This window comes from Salmo salar, chromosome ssa20 (genome assembly GCF_905237065.1).
Source record: "Salmo salar chromosome ssa20, Ssal_v3.1, whole genome shotgun sequence".
Classification (NCBI taxonomy): Eukaryota; Metazoa; Chordata; class Actinopteri; order Salmoniformes; family Salmonidae; genus Salmo; species Salmo salar.
Genome location: NC_059461.1, coordinates 31,233,786 through 31,261,166, shown reverse-complemented (window position 1 = coordinate 31,261,166; position 27,381 = coordinate 31,233,786). Strand labels below are relative to the sequence as shown.

Sequence of the window (27,381 nt, the reverse complement as noted above, 5' to 3'; positions counted from 1 at the left end):
ATGGTCTCACAAGGCTGTTGTGTACCAGTTGATCAATAAGGATACAATTATGACACCAAGCCATGTCAACAAAATAATTTCCCCTAATTAACGCAATGCCATGACCACAATACCAATAAAATGTGATGCAAGAGTTTTGACCCCCTGTTAGAGGCACGTAGCACATGTAATGCAACTTGGTCAAAGTATTAGGCCTAAAACCCAGGTTTTTGTAAGTTTAAGACATGCACATTTGGAACACAGAAGGCTGCTGAGGAGAGGACAGCTCATAATAGTGGCTGGAACAGAGCAAATGGAATGGCATCAAACACATTATGTATTTGATACCATTCCACTCATACCATTCCAGCCATTGCCATGAGCCTGTCCTCACCAATTAAGGTGCCACCAACCTCCTGTGTTAGTTCACAATTAGTCCAGTGTTCGCTAAATAATTTCCTTTCCAAAAATGTAATAAAAGTTGAACAACTTCAGCCATATTCTCCTCAACAGCACACAAGGACTAATAATAATGTATTTATTTATATAAAAGCATACACTGACACATTTTGATGTCTTTGACTTGTCGCAGCCCTCTGATGTGGAGTTGCAATGAAGAAGATATGAAATTAGAATGATTGTTGTTCAAATTCCATGGAATGATTGTCATTCTGGTGACTGAGTGATGGACAAACTTCCTGTCTGAGGAAAGGATGGGTAGAGTCTGTCAGGGGATTGTGGGATGTTTGAGAACCACAATGGAGTCACTGTGGGTCAGGGGATTCGCCACTAACTGGATTTCCATTGATACTGAACCCACCCACAGTCTTTACCCTGGCCTGGTCAGGAGCCATGGAGAGGCCAATTCCAAACAGCTGCACACAGACAGACAGACAGACAGACAGACAGACAGACAGACAGACAGACAGACAGACAGACAGACAGACAGACAGACAGACAGACAGACAGACAGACAGACAGACAGACAGACAGACAGACAGACAGACAGACAGACAGACAGACAGACAGACAGACAGACAGATTTGACAATTTTTACATATTACATTTTTCTGTGGAAGTGTGACTCAATCAATCAAAGGCACTCAGGCCTTTAAGTGACACACACACACACACACACACACACACACACACACACACACACACACACACACACACACACACACACACACACACACACACACACACACACACACACACAGTCATAGCTTTGCCCATGCAGTATAAACTCAGGTTGCAAAGAATTATATCTTGCAGCCAAGGTCAACTGAAGTCTGTACAAGACAAATATTCACCTAGACTTTTCTTAATCAGCCCTTCAATGTTGAGCCAAAGACAGCTTCAGGTTCAGTTTTATGTGCGTGTGTGTGTGTGTGTGTGTGTGTGTGTGTGTGTGTGTGTGTGTGTGTGTGTGTGTGTGTGTGTGTGTGTGTGTGTGTGTGTGTGTGTGTGTGTGTGTGTGTGTGTGTGTGTGTGTGTGTGTGTGTCACTTAAAGGCCTGAGTGCCTTTGATTGATTGAGTCACACTTCCACAAAAAAATGTAATATGTAAAAATTGTCAAATCATGTAGTAATTCTCAACAGAGGTGATTCTACATACCCAGGAGCAATAGATCAAGTAATGGATATTGATTACCTCATTGACGCTGACCTCATAGTCTACTCCAACTATTATAGTCTACACTATATCCGTTATCATGTTTCTTACATGCTCTGATTCGGAGCCAACCCAGATACTCGCTGTGGGACCGTCCCGAACCCGCCCAAATAGCGTCATCATCCCAAAAACCCGCCTCACTGCTTCCCTGTGGTCGATCATTTACAAACATCCTCCCCCTTCAGCGGAAACAGCCGAGGCTAGGATAAAAACCGAGAGAAGCACAGCAGTTATTACACTTCATCGTCAATATCCGCCGATGACAATTGTTTCTAGAGGGAAATTCAGAACTAGCAACATACCATACACAAGGACAAGGTAAGGATATTGATGTTAATACAATGTTATTGTTTTCAACATTTTAATTGTTGTTTACTGGCTATGTTAAAAGTCATAGTAATTACATTAGGCTATAACATTTGCTGATTGTTTTCTGTGAAGCATGCCGGGTCAAATTTGATTTCAAATGGAATGCCAAGTGATTTCAGTAATATTCGAATGGAATGTCAAATACATGTCAGTAAACAATGTGAAATGTTAAATACTTTTTGTGTATCTAATTTTCCCAAGCATTTGTGCATAGTTTTAAAAGCTGAATGAATGCATGTAGGCTATTATATGATTAGGCTTTATTATTATGAGCGCAGTCTCACATACAGACAGTAGGCTGTGGTTTCGGATGCTTGTAGGTGCTTATATCTTCTCTAGATGAGATTACATCGTTTATTCTACACTTTATTGTTTCCCTTAATTTACTTTACCAGGAATATGGACCAATTCAATCCCTTCTAGATATAACGTATGTCCTATGGGGCAGTGTGTTGGAGGGTATGGGGGGGTATATACGCAGGTATATGCCGTATACCTGCTTTTTTGTGGGCATTGTGTGCTCACTTCTTAATCCCCATGATGCGTATCAAAGTAGAGTAGTGGAGGTATGCGACATATCAATTAATAAGGCTAATGGAACAGATCAGAATGGTTAGCTTAAAATGTTGATCAACTATTATTTCTTCACATGTTAAGCACAGCAAGGTGCACACGGCGGTGGTAGACCTACGCGCAAATGTTCCAAGAAAAATTGTAGGCTATTGACTTTATTTTTTATTTTCGATTCGGTACCAACACAACACTTTACACGCATCATACGCGGACCGCACGCCTACCAGGCGGTAGTTCGGTTACACCCTCCATCGTTTGAATGGTGTCAGTAAACCTCGGCATTTTTTATCTCATATCGGAGACTTAATGAACGTTTAACAAATGTACCATTTTTAAAATACACATACATCGCATACTTAATAATACCATTTATTCTACATTGGAGACTCAAATAAAGGAACGTTTCAAATATGTAGTCACCAAACTCAAATTATTTCTGTAAAAAAAATGCTCAATTGATTAATTAATCAAACGTATTTTATAAAGCCCTTTTTACATCAGCAGTTCTCACAAAGTGCTTATAACGATACCCAGCTTAAAAGAACAAGCAATGCAGATGTAGAAGCACAGTGGCTAGGAAAAACTCCCTATTAAAGCAGGAACCTAGGAAGAAGAAACGCAGAGAGGAACGAGGATTAGGGGGGTGGGCAGTCCTCTTCTGGCTGTGCCGGGTGGAGATTATAAGAGTATATGTCCTTCAGACATTCATAGATGACCAGCAGGATCAAATAATAATCACAGTGGTTATAGAGGGTGCAACAGGTTTGTACCTCAGGAGTATGTCAGTTGGCTTTTTATAGCCGATCATTCAGAGGTCGAGAGAAAGCTGGTCGAAACTGCAGGTCCGGCACAAGGTAGAACGTCCATTGTACAGGTCAGGGTTCCAACTACTCCACTATCTATGTTATTGATTAGAACATTTTCACTGTACCATTTTTACAATATAACCCTCCAAACCTACTTACATCACATAATGGCATTTATCCTATATTGGGGACTCAATTAAAGGACCGTTTCAAATATGTAGTCAGCAAACTCAATGGATTAAGGGCAGAAAGCAAATATTTACACTCCTGGCTGCTATTGTAGGCTAGTTATGCTCTGTTACTTGCAGAGCATGTAGCTCTCGTGCATTTCATGTCTATGCCATTTTCTTCTCACCTGATGGTGGATGTCACCACACCTTGGCACATGTAGGCTATGTTCACTCTTAGAACAAAAAGGATTCTTCGGCTATCCCCATAGGAGAACCCTTTGAAGAACCCTTTTTGGTTCCAGGTATAATCCTTTTGGGTTTCATATAAAACCCTTTCCACAGAGGGTTCTACATCGAACCCAAAAGGGTTCTAACTGGAACCAAAAAGGGTTCTCCTATGGGGACAGCCGAATAATCCTTTTGGAACCCTTTTTTCTAAGAGTGCGGGGAAGTGAAAGAGTGACTGAGCCAGCCAAGAGCAATAGTGCAATAGTCACCTAGTGCTTACTCAGTGATCAAGTCAAATACTGCTGACCATACCCTACCGCATCTATCTCTTCCACATTCCTCTCTCCCCTTCTATCCCACATCTTTCACACCCACACTCATCTCACTCTTTCTCCATCCCACCACATCACTCCATTTCTCTCTTCATCCCTCTCTCCACCTGATGCTCTTACATTCTTTCACTACTGAAATCCCCCTCTCCATCCCTCCACCTGTCTCCATTCTTCTCTCTTTATCCCCCTCTCCACCTGATACTCCCCTCACATTCTGTTTCATACCGTCATCTCTCTCCCACCTCTCTCTTTCCATTCATCTCATTACCCCTCCCTTCACCTGATACTCCCATTGCACATACTGTATCACTTCGTCCTCCGTCAGTTCACTCAGTAATCCACAGCTCTGGAATGAAATCATTCTAAAACTTCATGTTGCAATAGTTCACATTCAAAAACTTATATAACAAGTGAAAGCAGTTGTGAATCAGTGGTCCTTCAGATAACAGAACAGAGATTACACTGAGAAAATGTGGTTCCCTGGAGGTAGCTGGGTGTGTGTGTGTTTAAGTGTGTGTGTGTGTTGGTTCCACCCTTTGCCTGACTAGCCCTGTATAGAATCGTAGGTTTACAGCAGCTAGTTTAACTTGGGAATTCCTCTGGATAGCATTTCTCAATACTAGAGCGCACCCCTATTGTCCTCCGATACAAGGTGACTGAACAAGACAAACCTGAGGTGGCTCACATGCACCACCTACAGGACAGGGTCACTTCTGGGAACTGGCTGACCATTAAGGGGCAGCATAGTAATCCAAACTCAGTAACAAGTTGATCCTGGACCATTAATTATGGATCAGTGGATTTAGTGCATTCTTTGTGGTGGCTGGGCTGGTGTTTTAGGCCAGGGGGCCTCTCAGTGCTTTGGCTGACCTGATTCACAGGTCAAGAGCCCGGTATAGCAGGCATAGCTCCAGCCAAGTAGCTTACTATCCCTAAGTAACACATAGTGTCATGACAGTGTTAGATCAGTTGTCATAAGCAGACATCAGCGCTCATGACATGTGTTATATATTTATTATGACACCGTCTCTAACATAGTATAGACCTTATGACAGAGGGTTCAAGTGTTGAGAATTACATATCCAGTGTCTCTTCCCCAAAAAGTAATGTGACGACATGGAAAATAAGGCTATTTCAGAGTACAGGAACCAAACCTAAAGAAGAGAAGGAAAGGAAGATAATTAGATAGAACCAAACCAGAGTTCTGTGTCATTGTTTATCACACTGGTTCAATGTGATGCTAATCAGATTACGCCTATGGCTGCCTGCTTTCTCTCAGTGAAGAATAAACACTTATGACTGTGTTATGTACAGTCACATACACCCATCCATACACACACAACTTCCTCTGTCTACAACTATTTACTTCATTTCAATTAAATTCATGAAGCTTTATCGGTATGAAAAGTGAAGGAACTTACATTGCCACACCATATTTTACCAACAGCAACATCAGTACCAAGGTTTGGTACACTTTAAAGATGTTTCCTGTTTCTTTGTCCTCGTTCTAGCAGCTGTAGGTCAGTATTTCAAAACATCCTTCTATTCAGTTTGATCACTGTTCAGATTTTTGACTAGACATTTTACATTTAGATTGGAATCATTTAGCAGACGCTCTTATCCAGAGCGACTTACTAACTGCATTCATCTTAAGATAGCTAGGTGGGACAACCACATATCACAGTTATAGTAAGTCAATCGTTCCTCAATAAAGTAGTTATCAGCAAAGTCAGAGCTAGTCAGGTGGAAAACAGTGTTAGTTCACAGGGCGGGGTCGGGGTGAGCAGAGGGTAATGTAGGATTATATAAAATACTATTTGCATGGGAAGGTTGAACACCAGGCGGGCTGCAGCGTTCTGGATAAGTTGCAGGGGTTTGGTGGCACATGCGGGGAGTCCAGCCAACAGCAAATTGCAGTAGTCCAGATGGGAGATAACAAGTGCCTAGATTAGGACCTGCGCAGCTTCCTGTGTGAGGTAGGGTCTTACTCTAAGGATGTTGTAGCGCATGAACCTGCAGGAGCGAGTCCCTGCTTTGATGTTTGCAGAGAACGACAGGGTGTTGTCTAGGGTCATGCCAAAGTTCTTTGCACTCTGGGAGGGGGACACCGTGGAGTTTTCAACCGTGATGGAGAGGTCCTGGAAAGGACATCCCTGAGAGGAAGAGCAGTTCTGTCTTGTCGAGGTGGAGCTTGAGGTGGTGGGCTGACATCCAAATGGAGATATCTGCTAGGCACGTTGAGATGCATGTCAGCACCTGGGTGTCAGTAGGGGGGGAGGACAAAAGTATATATTTGAGGGTCATCCGCATAGCAATGATAGTAGAGACCATGTGAGGATATGACAGAGCCGAGTGACTTGGTGTATAGAGAGAAGAGGAGAGGCCCTAGAACCGAGCCCTGGGGAACACCAGTAGTGAGAGTACGTGGTGCAGACACAGATCCTCTCCACGTCACCTGGTAGGAGTGGCCTGCCAGGTAGGATGCAATTCAAGTGCAGAGCCTGAGACGCCCAGCCCTGAGAGGGTGGAGAGGAGGATCTGATGGTTCATAGTGTCGAAGGCAGCAGATAGAGCTAGGAGGATGAGAACATGTATACAGTCAGCTTTGGCAGGGTAGAGAGATTCCACTAGAGTACTGCATACAGCTGTGCTGACTGAGTTGTGTCTAGCCCTGTCCTCTGATCCCTACCCCTTACATTTAACCCTTTCTTTCCTATTTCCCTCGAGAGGTGAAATGGCCGCTGATTAGTCTCTACCTGCTGTACCAATACTGTGGTCACTGGTCAGCAAATCACACATCCTTACTGTACAGGTCAGCTAGCTAGACTCATCCTCACACAGACTGATGGGGAGAAGGAGCTGTACTCAGCACTTAGAGACAACTCTGTTACTATAATTACAGTTCTGCTGTATGACTGAACACTAACAGGACATGAGAGTTACCCACCACATCCATTCTACTGATGTGATTGTTGTGGGTGAGTTTGATTAGTGTGTGTGTGAATATTAGTGCTGGTACGAGGCTGATGCTGACTCAGTCTATCACTAGTTAAGCTCCAACCACAGTTTTCAGCAGCCTCATCTTCTCACCAGAACTCAGACTTGACCTAGTGTTGTAAGAGGGCTGTTTCCTCTAGCCCTCATGGGTGTGTAGGGAATATATTGTCATACAACACAATCAAAAGAAACCATTAACTAACTGGGTGTGACAGACCATTTCCTTCTAATCCCTGCTAGGAAAGGAGGTAGCCCTTTTCTGCAGTCAATGACCAAAAACAACCTCTTTGGCCTCATTGGTGGGATGTTGTTAATATTTTTCATAATTTCATAATTAATAACGTTTTGTTTTTAAAGACGGAAATCCAGTGTTTCTATGTCAAACAGTTTCGTTATATTTCAGTGTTCTGTGATGTATATAAAGTGTAATATTGGGATGAAAACTCAAAATGTAATACATTTCAACTCTCTATCTGACATGGTACAGGTGTCTTCTTTTTTAAAGCCCATAACCATGTGTGTGAGGTTTGTTTGTTTGTTTGTTTGTTTCATAGTAGATTTGTGTAAGACTACCAAGAAACATTCTGTGTGACCCTGATTTAGCCCACTGCAGTAAAAGGTTTTAAACTCTCATCAACAAAACAACATGCTGACTTTTAAGAGATGTTCTTGTTATCTTGTAAACTCCTACCAACATAATAAGGGTGTGCAACTGTGTCTGTTCGTGTGTGTGAGAGAGTGTGTATGTGTGTGTGTGTGTTTTAGTGTGGGTTTAAACACGTGCATGTATGTCTGTTGGCTCTTGTAAGAGCTGGTTTAGTAGGATCATTGCCAGGCCACAAACCAGTCCTACACAGACACACTGCATTGTGGGATTGTCAGACAGCAGCTGATAATCCTGTGGTGTCTGATGACGGCGCCCACACGTTTGTGTATGTGTGTGTGTATTTGTGTGTGATAGACACATGTTAATGATGGAGGACAGGCACTAGGCGTGTGTGTGACAGATAAAACATGAAAGTGAGTGACGTCAGGCACACAGGCTCAATGTTGGTAGGAAACATATGGCCTGGTCTGATAGGCCAGAGGGAGGGACAGTAGGGGACCAGAGCAACTCATGCTCTGCCAAAGAGGCTCAGCTAGGGGTAGCCCAAATAAACCTGAAGTGACAAACAACTGGCTTGAAAGGGGTATGTACTCTGCTCTGTTTGTGTGTGTGTAAGTCCCACACATCTTGCAGAGTCATCCCAGTGAAAGACTCAGGGAGTCTGTGTTCCAGGAAAATCTACTCTTTCTACCTGGTGAGTTGATTAGCTTCATGTTTCTGAGCAGTGCGTGTGTGTGCGCAGTTTGACCTCATTTATAACAAAACACCAGCCTAATCAGCCACAGGGGATCAGAAAAGTCAGAAAACCACCATCAGCCAGCTGCGGTGTGTGTATATGTGTGTGTGTATATATGTGTGTGCGTGTGTGTGTGTATATGTGTGTGTGTGTGTGTGTGTGTGTGTGTGTGTGTGTGTGTGTGTGTGTGTGTGTGTGTGTGTGTGTGTGTGTGTGTGTGTGTGTGTGTGTGTGTGTATGTCGGTAGGTCAGGTTTATGTATTGGTCTTGGTCCCATGCAATGACCACAGTGCTGGAGTCTTCCTCAATCTCTTTTCACTCTTTCCATCTTTCTTTAACTTTAAGTTTTTCTCTTTTGTCTTTCCCTCTGTCTTCCCTTTCTCCCCCTCTCTCTCCAAGGGTGAGTCATGGTTAGTCACAGTTGACAGAGAGGCATTAGGGCCTAAAAGGGTTCTGCAGTGCATCTCTAGTCTGATGTGTGTTTGCAGAGAGAACTAGATTAATTTACATTTATTCCCATGCTTATTTTATTGCAGTGATTGTAATATGTATTTGTCTTACCTTCCCTAGTTGAATGCACTGATTGTAAGTCGCTCTGTGAAATGACAAAAATGTAAATGAATACGTAAAATTCCATTAGCAGATGCTCTTATCCAGAGCATCCTTCAGTATTACCAAATAGCAGGATCATCACACCTTCACCATCACCACACATTTAGAAATACAAAAGGTCTTCATGTCAGATTCAACTAAGTGTGTATTCTGGTTACAAAACGTAGCAAATTCTGTAGTAGTGCAAACAAACTTTTTGGAAAGCCGACTTAGTCAAAGTCAAACTCTGTAAAGTTTCAGTTTTTCCCCCCTCTTCTCCTCTCATCGCTCTGTTTGTCATTAGTCATTCTACCCGTCCTACATCTGCACACCTGTTTAGAAACTGCTTCCATACTGTCTTGGAATGTTGGGAGAGGGCTTTAGCAACGTTTTCTGAGTTCACGCACTCACGCACTCACACACACACACACACACACACACACACACACACACACACACACACACACACACACACACACACACACACACACACACACACACACACATGCGAGCTTGTGAGACTTCTCCTCGGTGGCAAATTGTGCTTAGTTGTTTGTCACTGTTCTCTGTCCCTCAGGGCTAACCCTAACCTTAACCCCTAACCCTAAGATTAAAATAGCCTTTGTCCTCATGTGGAAATGTTCCTTGTTTTACTATGCTTGTGGGGACTTCCAGTACCAATGAGGATAGTAATAACGAGGAAAGTAATTGTAAATAAGAATTTGTTCTTCACTGACTTGCCCAGTTAATTAAAGGATATTTTTTTTAAATACAAGCCCCCACACAGTGACCTATTCAAAGCGACTTGTATGTGCATGCATTTTACGTATGGGTGGCCCCTGGAATCAAACCCACAATCCTGGTGGTGCAAGCGCCATGATCTACCAGCTGAGCTACAGAGGACCACACATGCACACACACGCGCACAAACAAGCACTGCTATAATTTCCTTCCTGTATGTCAGTAGGCCTACAAGGCTTCACAGGAAATCACAACTTCAAGGAATCAGCAATGCCCTCCAATTCCCCAAAACGTTCCGCATATCCCACCATTTCCCTTTCCCTCTGTCTTACTCAAAGGAAGGGTCAGGGTGAGGGTTAGAGGAATGGGTAGTATTGAAAAGTCCATTGGACCTATTGTTCACTAGGAGTTGGCATTTTGTTTTATATTTCTCATAAGTTGTGACTGTGTCCAAAGGATGTTGAGTGCTTGATGTATGTACCCAATGACTTGACTTGTCCTGAATCAATCAAAACAGTATTTCTTCACATGGCTTAGTAGAACCTTTAATCATTTGTATTTATTTTCCATCAGAAAAGATCCAGACACAACCATGGCCAGAGTATTGGGACTGCTGCTCCTCCTGTCAGCTCTCTGCTGCTCCCTAGCAGACAATGTAGGTACCACATCCATTGCACTAACCACTGCTCCAAAGTAGAAGTTGCCCTTAGGTGCAGATCTAGGATCGCCTTCACCTATAGGACCAGCTTAACCTATAGGGCCAGCTTAACCTATAGGGCCAGCTTAACCTATAGGGCCATCTTAACCTATAGCACCAGCTTAACCTATAGGGCCATCTTAACCTATAGGGCCATCTTAACCTATAGGGCCATCTTAACCTATAGGGCCATCTTAACCTATAGGGCCATCTTAACCTATAGCACCAGCTTAACCTATAGGGCCAGCTTAACCTATAGGGCCATCTTAACCTATAGGACCAGCTTAACCTATAGGGCCAGCTTAACCTATAGGGCCATCTTAACCTATAGGGCCATCTTAACCTATAGGGCCAGCTTAACCTATAGGACCAGCTTAACCTATAGGGCCAGCTTAACCTATAGCACCAGCTTAACCTATAGGGCCAGCTTAACCTATAGGGCCATCTTAACCTATAGCACCAGCTTAACCTATAGGGCCAGCTTAACCTATAGGGCCATCTTAACCTATAGGGCCATCTTAACCTATAGCACCAGCTTAACCTATAGGGCCAGCTTAACCTCGCAAAATGCACAAGGTGAAAAATGGTAAACTGACCTTAGATCAGAGTCTAGAGTTAACTTCATCACTGCTGTTGCCATTCAGACAGTTAACTTCATCCACTACTGTTGCCATGCAGACAATATGTGTTTGTTGGTACTGTGGAGATTTGAGCTCACTTCTCTTACCTCTCCCATGACAGGTTGAGCTTCGTCACACCAAGAGAGGGACAAGATACTATAAAGGTGAGCTTGGGCTGCCCTCTCTGCCCCTTCACCCTCTTACGCCCCTCTTCTGTCCCTCCCTTCACACCACAGGAGGCTGCTGAATGGAGGACGGCTCATAATAATGGAATGGTATAAAACACATGGAAAGCATGTGTTTGATGTGTTGGATACCTTTCCATTTATTCCGTTCCAGCCATTACTATGAGCCGTCCTCCCTAATTAAGGTAGCACTGGCCACCTGTGCTTCACACTAATCATGTGTTAGCTACAATAAATCATTTGTTTGTGTGTCACCTACGCCTTCTCTTTTCATGTGTATACATTATGGATCTGTCTCTCATCTTGTGACTCATGTGTCTGTGTCTCTCTATGTTTTTGTCTTTGTCTCTACCCCTGTGTGTGTTTCTGTGTTCATGTGTCTCTGTGTGTGTGTGTGTGTGTGTGTGTATGTGTGTGTGTGTGTGTGTGTGTGTGTGTGTGTGTGTGTGTGTGTGTGTGTGTGTGTTTGTATGCATAGAGCGGTGTGTGGATGGCCAGTCGGCTGTGGTGCGTGGTGTTGGGGACACTTGGTTGAGATGGAGGGGCCAGCGTGTGGAGCGCTGCACCTGTGCATCACGAGGACGACAGCGCTGTCACTATGTGCCAGTCATCAGTGAGTGGAAACACACAGTTAAACATACATATACTGTATATAAATAGAGACACACACACACACACTCACAACCCCCTTTCCGCTGGCAGAGAGACAACACTGTTCAGCTTGTCTTTCTTTAACTTGTTTTCTTTTTCCAGAACCCCCCCTTCCCTCTGTCTGCCTGCCCCCATCTCTCCACTCTGTATTTACAGTATCTCTCCCTTCTGGTCCCTTACTTTCCTCCACTATGGAGAGTGGTTGATGTCATGGAGAGAAAGGGTGTAGTCTAGGATGTATAGTCATTACAACACCCACCCATTGTGACTTTCACTATATTTAAACGCATAGACATGTTCCTTCACCCCCACTGAAGAACGCTATGATGCATGACCACCCATCTGATGACAGACAAATCACTACCTCGTTCTCAGCTTGTGTGAGGTCATACGCTGTCAACAGAGACGTGAAAATTGGGGTTGAAGCTGTTCTGAAAAAAGGGAAATTATGACAGTTTGTTTGTGATGTAAAAGAAGTCATGACATTTGGCATAACAGGTGGGCTCTTTGTCTGTGGTCTAAGAAATACTTTTGTTAGAGAAAAATAAAAAACAACAAAACTCCAACACGTCAAACCATCCCTCTCTCCATCCCTCTAGCCTGCTATCAGTCAAGGTGCTACAACGGGGGAACCTGTAAGGAGGCAGTCTACTCCGCTGACTACCTGTGCCAGTGTCCACCAGGCTTCACTGGGGCTCAGTGTGAGATCAGTAAGTAGAGCACGATCAGAGACCACGCTACACTGTCAATAAATACTTCTCCTCTCGCCTCATATACTACTGAAAAACAAGGACAAGGGATTGCTATTGAGGCCTATCTATTAGCATCTAGTAGTAATGTTGGTTACTACTATCATTAGGGCAGTAGACACATAGAGAATGGTAGAACGCAATCCTGCGACAATGACTAGTAAAGATTATGGAGTTGTGGTCTGTGGGCCAGCCGTAAAATAACAATTCTTTACACCCCAGAAGCCAAAATCTGGAACGCCATGGAACCCAGTGGTTAGCTGGCATCAATCTGTTTGTTTTATTCCGTTGGGAGGCCGTTGTACATACCCCACCCACTCAACATGTACATTCATAACACATGTTGATGGTCAAAAGAGTGAGCCCAGAGTCATATTATATGATGTCATCTATCAGCGTCATAATTCATCGTTGTTCATTTGTTGAAACCACAATGGCCAAACTCTCTCCCCATGTGACTCTGAGTGAGCCTAAAAAGAGCGGTACATCCTCTCTACGTGAGTTTACTCAATACTCATGCGTGTGTCATTGCATGGATACCACAAGATCAGGGAGCCAAAACACGGAATAGATGTGTGAGTGAGTCCTTAGTCATGTAACCAGGATGCATGACGATAGGATGAAGCCATAGAGAAAGGACGACAGCTGGACAGACACACAGAGAGACCTTAACAGATCAACATTGTTGTTATGATAATGTATTTCCCCATAGATACCGTGTTTGTTTCCCAAATGGGACCCTATTTCCTACATAGTGCTCTACTTTTCACCAGAGCCCTATATGCTCTGGTCAAAAGTAGTGCGCTATGAAGGGAATAGGGTGCCATTTGGGACATAAATTATGTGTTTGGATGGCTGGATTGGATAGACAAATTTCTCTCCCTCTCCACAGACACCACTGAGAAGTGTGTGGTGGGCCAGGGTAAAGGGTACCGTGGTACGTGGAGTATCAGTCGGACCGGCTCAGAGTGTATCAACTGGAACTCCACAGCCCTCAGAGGGAAGAAGTTCACAGCTAAGAGACCAGAGGCGAACAGCCTGGGGCTGGGCAACCACAACTACTGCAGGTACACACACACACACACACACACACACACACACACACACACACACACACACACACACACACACACACACACACACACACACACACACACACACACACACACACACACACACACACACACATACACACACATACACACAAATGCACACACACGTACATCAATCGAGCACTATAAATATTCCCCTCCCCTGTTCTCTCTCTTAGGAATCCAAGCGATGATACTAAGCCATGGTGTCATGTCTACAAGGGAACTCAGATAGCCTGGGAGTACTGTACTCTCTCTAGCTGCCCTGCAGGTAATGACATGACACCATAATACTATACCGCTATTTGGTTATGTAGCGGACATGAGTCAGTCATGGTCACCTAATGAGGTGGTCCGCCCTGTGGACTTCAAAACCAGTGTCTGCCCTTGGCAATTTCTTCTTGGTGTAACGGTCTAAAACATCGTTTTTTCCTGTGGGGTTCATATCCTGCATGCTACAGTTACATTGTTGCCTTGCCAAACTATGACAAGTAGGCTACTTACTGACTGTGTGGTCCACAGCGTAAATTAAATCTGTTCCTCACCCTGTGTGTTTTCCCAGACCAGAGCCCTGCGGAGTGTGTTCAGGGCTCAGGGCAGACGTACAGGGGGACAACGGCCATCACTAAGAGGGGCTACAGCTGTCTTGCCTGGGACTCACCCCTCATCACCCACAGGTTCTACAACGCATGGAATTCTGAGGCCAGAGAGCTGGGGCTGGGAAGTCACAACTTCTGCAGGTAGGATTATAAACACACAGAGAAACTCTCTCTCACACATGCATGCTGGACACATACACTCACTCACTCACTCACTCACTCACTCACTCACTCACTCACTCACTCACTCACTCACTCACTCACTCACTCACTCACTCACTCACTCACGGGCGCACACACACACACACACACACACACACACACACACACACACACACACACACACACACACACACACACACACACACACACACGCACCCACAACCACACACTTATACATTCTCTTTCTTTCAGGAACCCAGATGGTCATGTCGGCCCCTGGTGTCACATCTACAGAAACATGAAGCTGACCTGGGAGCGCTGTAACATCACCAAATGCCGTGAGTATCTCCGTTACCCTGTTGCCATGACTACTGTCCAATAATATCGGCTACAGTATGCATGTATATGTTCTCTCATGTGCCGGTCAAATGACCACTGTATATTCTGCCAAGAATTGTCATCATCATCATCACCTACAGTAGCTTACTGTAATGCATGTGATGACTAAGAAGACAAGGAGTCTTGCAATGAGTGAAATGCCTTGGAGTGTAATTTAGTACATTTGCAACTGTAGTCACGCTGTATGAGTATTTGATATGTAATGTCATACTGAACAGTATCTGTTTGATCTTTAGGGAGGAGACCTACTACCATCACTACTCTAGGCCCAAGGGCCCCCACCACCACCAACAACAACAGAGGTAGGAGGACACCCACAAAACAACACATTACATTTACCTCCCCCTCTCCTTCTATTCCTCCTCCCCATCTCCCCCTCTCCTCCACACCTCCCCTCCTTTTATTCCTCCTCTACACCTCCCCCTCTCCTCCAAACCTACCCCTCTCCTTCTCTTCCTCCTTCACACCTCCCCTTCTTCCTCCTTAAACCTTGAGGTTTTTACATCTAAAAACAGAAAACGATATATCGACTGCCCCCCCCCCCCCCATAGGTACCTGTGGACAGCGTGCTGACAACAGTCACCCATCCTTCCGTATCCTGGGGGGGGCCCGGCAGAGTGACATCACAGAGCAGCCATGGCAGGCAGCAATCAACGTGTTCCGGTCCACATACAGAGCACACATCTTCCTGTGTGGAGGGGTCCTCATAGACTCCTGTTGGGTCCTCTCTGCTGCACACTGCTTCGAGGAGGGGTAGGTTTCATACACACACACACACACACACACACACACACACACACACACACACACACACACACACACACACACACACACACACACACACACACACACACACACACACACACACACACACACACACACACACACACACACACCCACCCACGTGTGACTCACTGATTTGCTTTCTCTGTTAGGTTTAAACCAGAGCATCTGCAAGTGGTTCTGGGTCAGACGTTTCGTAAGAACTCCTCCAGCAGTGACCAGATCTTTGAGGTGGAGAAGTACTGGACCCATGAGAAATACAACGAGGAAACCTTTGACAACGACATTGGTGAGCCATTTTTACATTACATTTTAGTCATTTAGCAGATGCTCTTATCCAGAGCGACTTACAGTAGTGATTGCATACATTTTTATACTGCTACCCTGTGGGAATTGAACCTGTACCAACTGAGCTATATCGGACAATACAATGTTAAGCACTGACTCGCAAGAGGCTTATGGCTTGATTATGTAGCATATGTGAAGAGCCATAAAGAGCCGTTGTAACCAAAGTAAAGCACAATCACTCATTCTCTCTTTGCTCTCCTCCCCCTCCCTTCCCTCTCCCTCTTCTCAGTCTTACTGAAGTTGAAGAGTGATATTGGCCTGTGTGCTGTGAACTCCCCGGAGGTCATGCCCGCCTGTCTGCCTGACCCAGGCCTGGTCCTACCTGACTGGACTGAGTGTGAGATCTCCGGCTACGGCAAAGAGAAGGAGTGTAAGACAGACATCACCCTTTTTGAAATGTTACTTTCTTATTTAAACTCATGAAGCTTAGCTAAGTGTTGTTTCTGTGGTTTATTTTCTGATGCCCAGTAGAGGGCAGTATGCTGAGGTACACTCAGGTTTTTGTGAAAGGGTGGAGAAGAATGTTGAAATACACTACATGACCAAAGGTATGTGGACACCTGCTAATCGAACATCTCATTCCAAAATCATGAGCATTAATATGGAGTTGGTCCCTCCCTTTTCTGCTATAACATCCTCCATTCTTCTGGCAATACTTTTAATTTACATTTTTTACCACCTTTTTCTCCCCAATTTCGAGATATCCAATTGCGATCTTGTGTCATCGCTGCAACGGGCTCGGGTCTAGTCATGCGTCCTTCGAAACATGACCCGCTAAACTGCGTTTCTTAACACCCGCCCGCTTAACCCAGAAGCCAGCTGCACCAATGTGTCGGAGGAAACACCGTTCAACTGACGACCGAAGTCAGCTAGAGCGCGATGAGCCAAGGAAAGCCCCCCGGCCAAACCCTTACAACGCTGGGCCAAATGTGCATCGCCCTATGGGACTCCCGGTCATGGCCAGTTGTGACACAGCCTGGAATCAAACCCGGGTCTGTAGTGACGCTTCAAGCCCTGTGATGCAGTGCCTTTCACCGCTGCGCCACTCGGGAAGCCCCTTTCTGGGACGACTTTTCACTAGATATTGGAACATTGCTGCGGGGACTTGCTTCCATTCAGCCACAAGAGCATTAGTGAGGTCAGGCACTGATGTTGGGCGATTAGGTCTGGCTCGTAGTCGGCTTTCCAGTTCATCCCAAAGGTGTTTGATGGGTTGTCTTGCAGAAACAGGAAAGGGCCTTCCCCAAACTGTTGCCACAAAGTTGGAAGCACAGAATTGTCTAGAATGTCATTGTATGCTGTAGCGTTACAATTTCCCTTCACTGGACCTAAGAGGCCTAGCCTGAACCATGAAAAACAGCCCCAGACCATTATTCCTTCTCCACCAAACTTTACAGTTGGCACTATGCATTGGGGCAGGTAGCGTTCTCCTGGCATCCCCCAAACCCAGATTCGTCCGCCGGACTGCCAGATGGCATTCATCTCTCCAGAGAACGCGTTTCCACTGCTCCAGACTCCAATGGCAGCGAGCTTTACACCACTCCAGCAGACCCTTGGCATTGCGCATGGTGATCTTAGGCTTGTGTGCGGCTGCTCGACCATGAAGACCCATTTCATGAAGCTCCTGACTAACAGTTCTTGTGCTGACGTTGCTTCCAGAGCAGAGCATGTGAGCAGAGTTGAGCGGTTGAAAATCCCGCTCATCTCTCATGGAGCGGTGCGCAACGGTGATCCATGTCCTTTCCAACTGTTCTGCTAAAAACCGCTCCGCTAAAAACCGCTCTGCTAAAAACCGCTCTGCTCTCACAGGAAAAAAAACTGCTGCTCCAAATTCGCTCCATTCATTAAAATCACAGTTGAACCAACACCCATCTTATTTTTGTGACTACCTGGAACTACCATTTGGTTTGAATTATTGAAACCAAACCATATGCATTTGAAGGAAATGTATTTGAATAAACATGAAAAACTGAACGTAAGAAGCAAACATCATTTCAAATAGGCTACATGTCATATTAAACATCATGTAAACACTCTAAATAGGCTACATGTCATATTAAACAGCATGTAAACACTCTAAATAGGCTACATGTCATATTAAACAGCATGTAAACACTCTAAATAGGCTACATGTCATATTAAACATCATGTAAACACTCTAAATAGGCTACATGTCATATTAAACAGCATGTAAACACTCTAAATAGGCTACATGTCATATTAAACAGCATATAAAGACTCTAAATAGGCTACATGTCATATTAAACATCATGTAAACACTCTAAATAGGCTACATGTCATATTAAACAGCATATAAACACTCTAAATAGGCTACATGTCATATTAAACAGCATATAAACACTCTAAATAGGCTACATGTCATATTAAACTGCATATAAACACTCTAAATAGGCTACATGTCATATTAAACAGCATATAAACACTCTAATTAGGCTACATGTCATATTAAACAGCATATAAACACTCTAAATAGGCTACATGTCATATTAAACAGCATATAAACACTCTAAATAGGCTACATGTCATATTAAACAGCATATAAACACTCTAAATAGGCTACATGTCATATTAAACAGCATGTAAACACTCTAAATAGGCTACATGTCATATTAAACAGCATATAAACACTCTAAATAGGCTACATGTCATATTAAACAGCATATAAACACTCTAAATAGGTCAGGAGCCAGACAGGGAGCCTAAGATGGAACAATTCATTATTTAGGCGACATCATTTCAATTATTTCAAGGCTCTAGCCTACAAAGAAATACATTGTGAAGCATTTGCGAGTGCGACACAATAGGCTGGTAGAGATATAAAGTATTCAGCATTTAAACAACATTTTGTTGTATTCAATCATTATAGTCTATACATTTTCAGAAACAGGAGTTTAGCCAGTCTGTGGCTTGAGGCTCATGTGATGGAGTCTGGAGAGCCGGCCAGCAGCAGAGAATATCCTCTCTACACCTGCAGAGCCACTGGGGATGATAAACACCCTTTTGGACACTCTTGCCAGGCTGGGCAGAGATACAGAGTTGTGTTTTATTTTTCTGTAGGTCGGCCTAAAGGTTTTTAGGCAAAATAACCCAATCAAAACGGAAAGCTCCTTGAATGTGGGAATATGCCAGGCCTATTGTGCCAAAATCAATTATGGCCTATTTGTATAGATAATAGAACAAAAATGAACAAAACGTTTAAGAGATCAGATTTTTTATTTATAAATACTTTGCTACTATGACACACTTAGTTATCTACCCACCTCATTCCTTTCTTTTAGCATGTGCTCGTAGTAAGTACACCATCATGATTTCGAGATATGTGTTTTTTCAGATTCCACAATGATTATTTAGTTGTGGACACTACATCACCACACTCCCTCTCTTGCTCTTGGTCCTCATATTTGTAAGTCACCTTGATTTAGCACCTTGTGTGTTTTATCAGTTTCTTTATGAAAATATTTAGCGAATTCCATGACAGTAGCTAAAGCAAGGGGCTATAGCAGCACACAACTAGACTACAAATGCATGCTGGGCCGGGCATGCGAGAAGGCTGACACTCCAGCCTTTGAGAATCTCGTTCCGTGCTCCAGTCAATTTGGGCACGCTCCGCTCCTCGCACCGCTCCAGCTCTGCTCACAAACTCTGTTCCAGAGGCAATTTGGAACTTGATAGTAAGTGTTGCAACCAAGGACAGACGTTTTTTACGCGCTTCAGCACTCTGAGTTTCCTTTCTGTGAGCTTGTGTGGCCTGCCACTTTGCGGCTGAGCCGTTGTTGCTCTTAGATGTTTCCACATCACAATAACCGCACTTATAGTTGACCGGGGCAGCTCTAGCAGGGCAGAAATTGAATGAACTGACTTGTTGGAAAGGTGGCATCCTATGACGACGTCACGTTGAAAGTCACTGAGCTCTTCAGTAAGGCCAGTCTACTGCCAATGTTTACCTATGGAGATTGCATGGCTGTGTGCTCGATTTTATACACCTGTCAGTAACAGGTGTGGCTGAAATAGCCAAATCCAGTAATTTGAAGGGATGTCCACATACTTTTGTATATATAGTGTACCTAAAGCAGTGTTTCTTAAATCCTGGTCCTGGGGGCCCAAAGGGGTGCCTAACAGTCTAGAGATGTAAAACAAACAATGTTATATTTGCTATAGGTGTTAGAGAGGACATGGAGCAATGCAGGCCGACAACATGGATAGTGTGTCCAGAGCTTAATACCCTCCCCTTTCCCCTCTCTCCATAGTTGATGCGATGTACTCTAAGCGGGTGAAGAGGGGTCACGTGAGGTTGTGGCCTCAGGATCGCTGTGTCCCTAATGTCTTATCTGGGCGTCTGGTCACCTCCAACATGCTGTGTGCCGGGGACACCCGGGGTCTGGATGACGCCTGCAAGGTGAAGAGGGCTCTTTTTTTTTCACCCTCCTAAGACCCAAACACTCTCTGTCTCTGTCCCAAATAGCACTATATTCCCTATATAGTGCACTACTTTTGACCATAGCCCTATGGGCCCTGGTCAAAAGTAGTGCACTATATATGTAGAGAATAGGGTGCCATTTGCCATGCAGTATGCAGCCCAAAGCCACAAAAACTCTCTACAACACTAAGCACTTAAATAGCTAATTAGATGGTACAAGGATGTGTCATGTTGGATGTTAGTGCTCCTGATAATATTTATAAAATGGTACTGTAGGCCTCCTGCTGAACCATGACTGACACGTGTCCCTCATCTCCTCCTCCTCCTCCTCCTCCTCCTCCTCCTCCTCCTCCTCCTCCTATGCAGGGGGACTCTGGCGGTCCTCTTGTCTGTCCCAAGGATGGGAGGATGACTCTGATGGGGCTGATCAGCTGGGGAGATGGCTGTGGGAAGAAAGACACACCCGGGGTGTACACACGTGTTACACAATACACTGACTGGATCAGCAGCAAGAAACAGGAAACTAGCCAGTAAACAAACACACAAACACACACACAAACAGTTCATACACCTGTAGAGAACTTGTGAGAGAATTCATCTTACTCCGTCATCAGAGAATTCATCAGACTCCTGTCCATCAATCACAATGCCTTAACTGAGGAATAGACAACCACTCAATGCACAAGAGGAACCTCCAGTACTCCAGTACATTATGTGTAAGCATTGTTTAACTCTTGGGCTGAGAGGGAGAATGCAGTAAGGTCAGAAGAAACTCAGAACACTACACCTCCAAAGAGAATAGACTGTTACTCAGTCCAGCTCAGTACCTTCCAGCTGATTCCTGTTCTACCCAGAGCTACATGTAAAGTATATATTTAGGAATATGGCTCTGCTTCCACCACTCCATATGCAGCTCATAGAATGTTGGACATGTACTTTGCACATAAGGTTCCATAGGAATGTATATAGCCATTCCAATGAACATTTCCCAGTTAATTTAGAGTTCATTTTACATGGGTGGCCTGCTGTTTGAATTGAATTTTACAATGTTACACTATAGCACTAACCACAAAACAATCTGCTGGATCAGAGTCAATCTAAGACAGCAGCTACATTCCAAACTGAAAACTCAACCCCATCCCTCTGTATTTGTTGACTCCCTCCTAACAGTTCTCAATAGGCGTAAGAAATATGGGAGGAAAAGCCCACCTTCCAGAAAGGCACGAATGAAGGCGTTGAGTTGTCAGATTGGAATATAGCTAAAGCCTGAATACAACAACCATTATCTGTCTCCATTCCATAAGCGTTGGGTTGAGCCCAGCGATCAGCATATCCAGTCTTTTAAAGTTGGATTTATGTTGAAAAGGACTGGGAGGTGTTTGTATCTATCGAAAGCTCTTTCACTGCAAAGCTCTTGGACTCCACCTCCCTCACATAGTACAGTATTTGTTCATGTTTGAGTGAGTGTTCATATTATTTATTATCTCAAAAATATACACCCTCTCAAGGACAGTAATGTTTAATATTTGTATTTTACATGTATGTATTAAGTTAATATTTATGTCTATTCCTGTTACAGTTTTTTTCTACTGTAATAGTTTATGCAGTTTTTTTAGTAGTTCAATGTGTAGAGTTCTGAAAGAGTTGTTTATGTTTATAATTTATTTTTTGGGCTATCATAACCTTTTTCTGAGAAAGACACACCCATCTTTTTAAATAAAGAACATTTAAATAAAATTGTTGGTTACCTCTTCAATTTCTCTTGTTACAGGGCTAAGCCGTTGGCTAGTCTTGCTGCGGGGCTAAGCCGTCGACTAGAGTCTTGCTACGGGGCTAAGCCGTCGACTAGAGTTTTGTTACGGGGCTAAGCCGTCGGCTAGTCTTGCTACGGGGCTAAGCCGTCGACTAGAGTCTTGCTACGGGACTAAGCCGTCGACTAGAGTAGACCTAGAGGCCTACGCCTAGACACACAAAAGAACATACATCACTTTCATGTATCATCATGCCGGCACACATCAGATAACATGTTTGTAATACTTAGGCTACAGATTTATTGTAGCGCTGCTCACATAATCTGTGCATCCACACACTTTATTCCATGGTCATTGTTTGAGAAAAAAAATGCAGTCGGGAAAGGCAGCTGGTCAGCGCGTCCTCACACATATCATTGTAAAATCTTAGGTCTATCGTTCCACAGGGATGCTGGCCAATGTTGACTCCAATGCCTCCTACAGTTGTGTCCTTTGGGTGGTGGTGGACCATTCTTGATACACTTGAAACTGTTGAGCGTGAAAAATCCAGCAGTGTTGCAGTTCTTGACCCACTCAAACCGGTGTGCCTGGCACCTACTACCATACCCAGTTCAAAGGCACTTAAATACTTGTCTTGCCCATTTACCCTCTGAATGGTACACATACACAATCCATGTCTCAATTGTCTCAAGGCTTAAAAATCCTTCTTTAACCTGTCTCCTCCCTTTCATCTCCACTGATTGAAGTGGATTTAAGACATGACATCAATAAGGGATCATAGCTTTCACCTGGATACACCTGGTCAGTCTATTTCATGTAAAGAGCAGGTGTTCTTATTGTTTTGTACACTCAGTGTATATAAACTATTTATAAGAAATAAATCAGACATGCTTTTACATTTGCAAATCATTTCATCTTTGTAGTTAAATAATTTAAATTATAATTGTTTTTCAACACCACTGGACTCACTTGTCCAAAGTCTCCTAAACAGGTGGCACAAGTTCCACACTAGTAGGGGGTACATACATACTGTACACACAGATCTCAACAGGTCAGTTACACAAGTCATGACTTGAAAACATGTTTACCGGAAGCCTAAGCCTGCACTTGAAACACATAGGCTACATATCTCTTGTTGATGGGCAGTGTAAAGTGCTGTACACAGGAATTACCTACTAAAGTGCTACCCAAATACCCTGGGCATGCTATGAATGAAGCGATATAGAGAAAAGGAAGCACTTTCGTTTACAGTGCTGAAATAACAGGACGGTTCAATAGTCGCCAAGGCTGCAATATAGGTTTGTCCATATTAGTCCACGTGTGACACTGACACCAAAGTAAGTCCTGAATGTTGGGATTGAATTCACCTCATTCCAAGACTCCCGGTGCCTATTTTGGAGTGCTGGAAAGGTGATACCCCAAGTACCTCCTTGCTCCTACCTCTTTCTCCTATTTTCCTCAGCTCCCTCATTCCATGCCAAACCTGATGATTCGGCTAAAGTTAGCCCCCTTGGGCTGGTATATAAGGCCCCAAGGGGCCAACACATCCACGTCAGTCCCATTAGCTTGGCGTAGGCTTCTCTTCTTGAACAACCAAAACTCCAACAAACTTTTAAGACATGGTGAGTGTGTTCGCATACCTCTTATTGGACAACCGTTTTTATGATCTAGGATTGTCTACAGTAAAACTGATAGGATACCAAAGCAACCGTATAATGGCACAAAAATGGACTGAATTACATTTAGAGACTTCTAGAACAGTTTCACAAATGGTGGTTCAGAACCCTTTGGTGGAAGCTGGCTCCTCCTGAACTAAAGACCCAAGGCCATCTTGTAGCTTAAAAACTCTGGTTGTGTTGAATTGGTGTATCAAAAGGAAATACTCAAAGAATGTTTGGGTGTCACGTCCTGACCAGTAAAGGGGTTATTTGTTATTTGAGTTTGGTCAGGACGTGGCAGGGGGTATTTGTTTTATATGGTTCGGGGTGGTTGTGTATGTAGAGGGGTGTTAGATTTATGTATTCCGGGATTTTGGTTATTGTTCTGTTAGTTTATTTCTATGTTCTGTCTAGTCGTTTGTATTTCTATGTTTTGCTAATTGGTGTTGGGGCCTTCAGTTGGAGGCAGCTGTCTATCGTTACCTCTGATTGAAGGTCCTATAATTAGGAGTATGTTTGTTTTGGGGTTTGTGGGAGATTGTTTCTTGTATTGCTGTGTGTTGCCTACAAGACTGTTTTGTCGTCAGTTTATCGTTTTTCGTGTTTGTTTTGGATAAATAAAAATGAGCATTCACGTACCCGCTGCGCCTTGGTCCATCTATTACGACGACCGTAACATTGGGGACCACTGCTCTAGAGATATTACATAATCTTAGCCAATCTGAGGCTACAACAGAACAGGACAAGTGTATTTTATTCAACTCACCTTTCTATGAAAGCCTTATGCTGAGAAAGTGTGACTTGGATTGGTACAATTTATTCAAACGAATGCTAGAAGCACCCAGTCATAGAAATCTGAAGCAAAGCTAAGCTTCACTGCCATGTAACTAATTGAAAGGCGCTTAACCATTATTCCGAATGAGACCTAGCATCCTTAGAGGTCAATGACAATACATAGTTAATTCCTAGAAGGCGATACTTTGTGCCCTTCTGGCAGAACTGATGTCTATGACAGAGGAATCATTCTCAAAATATTGTTGGATTACTTTAGGAGTTCCTCTTGCCACTGTGGAGGTCCAAGCCCTTTTGGCCCAGAATCACCAAGAGCGGCTTTTCCTGGCCTAAACAGGCTGTTACATTAAAATGTTGGTTGTTTTGGCTGTGTTGATCGTGAGTTAAACGGGATGTTCTGTTTACCGTTGACCCCCAAGAAGGCCAAGAGGAGGCAGCAGCAGGGAGAGGGTGGATCCTCTAATGTGTTCTCCATGTTTGAGCAGAGTCAGATCCAGGAGTACAAAGAGGCTTTCACAATCATTGACCAGAACAGAGATGCCATAATCAGCAAGGACAATCTTAGGGACGTGCTGGCCACCATGGGTCAACTGAACACGAGTAATGAGGAGCTGGAAGCCATGGTCAAGGAGGCCAGCAGTCCCATCAACTTCACCGTCTTTCTCACCATGTTCGGCGAGAAGCTGAAGGGTGCTGATCCTGAGTACATTATCGTGAGCACTTTCAAGGTCCTGGACCCAGAGGCTACCGGCTTCATCAAGAAGGAATTCCTTGAGGAGCTCCTGACCACTCAGTGCGACAGGTTCACCGCTGAGGAGATGACCAACCTATGGGCTGCCTTCCCCCCAGATGTGGCTGGCAATGTAGACTATAAGAACATCTGCTATGTCATCACACACGGAGAGGATAAGGACGAAGCGTAAATTCACCTTTCTCAATCTCTCTACCTCTCTCCGTCACCCCCTCACTAACCCCCTTTTCCAACTCCGTGGCCCGCTTACGTGGTCTTGCTCCCTTTTTTTCGCCATCTCTACCCTGCTAACGACAAAAGACTTGTCTCCTTTATCGAGATACTCCTTTGTCAAGTTGAGAAGATTCAAGGCTTTGGGGTGTGTCCTGTGTGTGAGTATCCACAGGGGACAGTGGGATTCTTTTTCAATAAATAAATCTTTAATCTTCGAAACTATTCCTCTCTATCCCTCTCCCTGCCTCCGATTCCTTCTCCTCTTCCCCATCCCTCACTTCTATCTCTCCCTGTCAAGTCGAATAGTTCATGCATCATACCTACATCATGTATGCATGTACAGTTAAGTGTCTACAGACAAACACTTTTACTCTTGGGTGCTGTGGTGTGTGCTCAATTGTTAATTTGAAACAAGTAGGTGATTGTTTTATCTCAACTTGATGTGACGTAATCAATGCACTTGCCCCTATTCATGTACTCAAAAGAAGGAGCTTAAAAGGGACGAGTGCTGTACCACGCAGGGGCGAAAATCTGATATCCACTTTGGAGGGGACAATTACATGAAATTTTCTCAAGAGCAATTCCTGAGGGGGTCACCAAAAGTAGTGCTGTAACACATAGCCTACATTGTAATATGGTAAATGTATATTGAGGAACCAAAGAAATAAGGTGTTTGCCGTACTCCTAACCACCGGTACCCAAAACTACACAACTAATCACAACAGCAATACCATTGCCTTTAACAAATCTTAGTTCAGTCACCAGTTTAAGTTGAGAGTGGGGGTATCCATGGCATTTTCCAATTATGTTCCTATTTTACAAGTCCAAAAAATGGAGAACCTTTCATAATGTTGCCAAACAAAGACTCAACAAACTTACCTGAGACTCCCTGTCTCTGCCAGTCTGTCCCTGCATATCTGTCCCCAACTCTGCTGTTTGTGTGCCATCTGTTGCCTGCTCTGCCTAATGACATCATTGTGAAACATTTCCATTAGAATTTCATTTCTTTCTAATGAACATTTTATCAACTAGTCTTTGAGATATTAGGCTACTAGGGTTCTTACTATGCGTTTTGGTGTATCAAAAAATACTATGATGTCCGTCTTTTATTTTTCTGCCATTTTTCTACCTGGCTGGCTGGCTACAGTAGGAGATGGGCTTCTATCATCTTCAATCATTCTATATGGGCTTCGATCTAAAAGGTAGCTAGCAAATGTGAAACGGATTAAAATGACAAGAGTTGACAGCTGTATGAGTTCACCATTTACACAACATATGCTGCAACCTTATGTAATTTTAATAGTTTGTTTCATATTGGCTGGCTTCCAACAATAGCTGAATTTGCAAAGCTAGCGAGCACCAATTCAGTTTCAGTGGTGTTTGCTATAATCTTTGCTACCCAGGTTAAATAAAGGTGAAATAAAATAAATAAATAAAAGTTCCCTTGCGACAATTTAGCTTTTGCAACGAGACCATTAAATATATTTAAGACAATGGTAGAAGAGAGTGTTGTTCTGTTCAGTTTGGACTTCAGTTTATCGCTAACCTTATCACAGGGACTTTGAAGCACTAACTTACATCATCTGCATGCTGATTCCATCTTTGACGACGCCACATAAATGGAATAGGTACTAGCTAGCTTAATAGTTAATATTTGCGCGCTAGCTCTGCATATTCAGCTAGTGTGTGT

The 27,381-nt window shown here is 43.8% G+C and overlaps 2 protein-coding genes across 5 annotated transcripts; both read left to right on the top strand.

Annotated features, from left to right (window-relative positions):
- The first annotated feature begins 1,757 nt into the window (after positions 1 to 1,757).
- Positions 1,758 to 22,263, top strand: LOC106580425 (tissue-type plasminogen activator). Of its 4 annotated transcripts, none has more exons than XM_014161474.2 (15): positions 1,758 to 1,972; positions 10,378 to 10,459; positions 11,243 to 11,285; positions 11,785 to 11,919; positions 12,557 to 12,667; positions 13,599 to 13,773; positions 13,977 to 14,068; positions 14,360 to 14,537; positions 14,811 to 14,896; positions 15,194 to 15,259; positions 15,509 to 15,710; positions 15,893 to 16,029; positions 16,318 to 16,458; positions 20,357 to 20,505; positions 20,893 to 22,263. In XM_014161474.2, the coding sequence occupies exons 1-15, from the start codon at positions 1,914 to 1,916 to the stop codon at positions 21,058 to 21,060; spliced, it is 1,824 nt and encodes a 607-aa protein (XP_014016949.1). In that variant the 5' UTR covers positions 1,758 to 1,913; the 3' UTR covers positions 21,061 to 22,263. The 4 variants fall into 4 exon arrangements, with proteins under 4 accessions (XP_014016949.1, XP_045559175.1, XP_014016950.1 ...); XM_045703219.1 differs by having other exon boundaries at positions 1,889 to 1,972; positions 10,383 to 10,459; XM_014161475.2 differs by lacking the exon at positions 1,758 to 1,972 and adding an exon at positions 8,223 to 8,430.
- Positions 22,264 to 25,185: 2,922 nt separating this feature from the next.
- On the top strand, positions 25,186 to 25,650 carry LOC106580483 (myosin regulatory light chain 2, skeletal muscle-like). The gene has a single exon (XM_014161596.1). It carries the CDS (start codon positions 25,201 to 25,203, stop codon positions 25,648 to 25,650), a length of 450 nt encoding a protein of 149 aa, XP_014017071.1. The 5' UTR covers positions 25,186 to 25,200.
- Positions 25,651 to 27,381: the final 1,731 nt, after the last annotated feature.

Excerpts from the sequence above, each read along its gene's own strand:
- LOC106580425 (XM_014161474.2), top strand. The coding sequence starts at position 1,914 with ATGACAATTGTTTCTAGAGGGAAATTCAGAACTAGCAACATACCATAC. Across the intron at positions 14,538-14,810 it reads GGAAGTCACAACTTCTGCAG|GAACCCAGATGGTCATGTCG; the intron begins GTAGGATTATAA and ends TCTTTCTTTCAG. Across the intron at positions 20,506-20,892 it reads GTCTGGATGACGCCTGCAAG|GGGGACTCTGGCGGTCCTCT; the intron begins GTGAAGAGGGCT and ends CCTCCTATGCAG.
- LOC106580483 (XM_014161596.1), top strand. The coding sequence starts at position 25,201 with ATGTTTGAGCAGAGTCAGATCCAGGAGTACAAAGAGGCTTTCACAATC.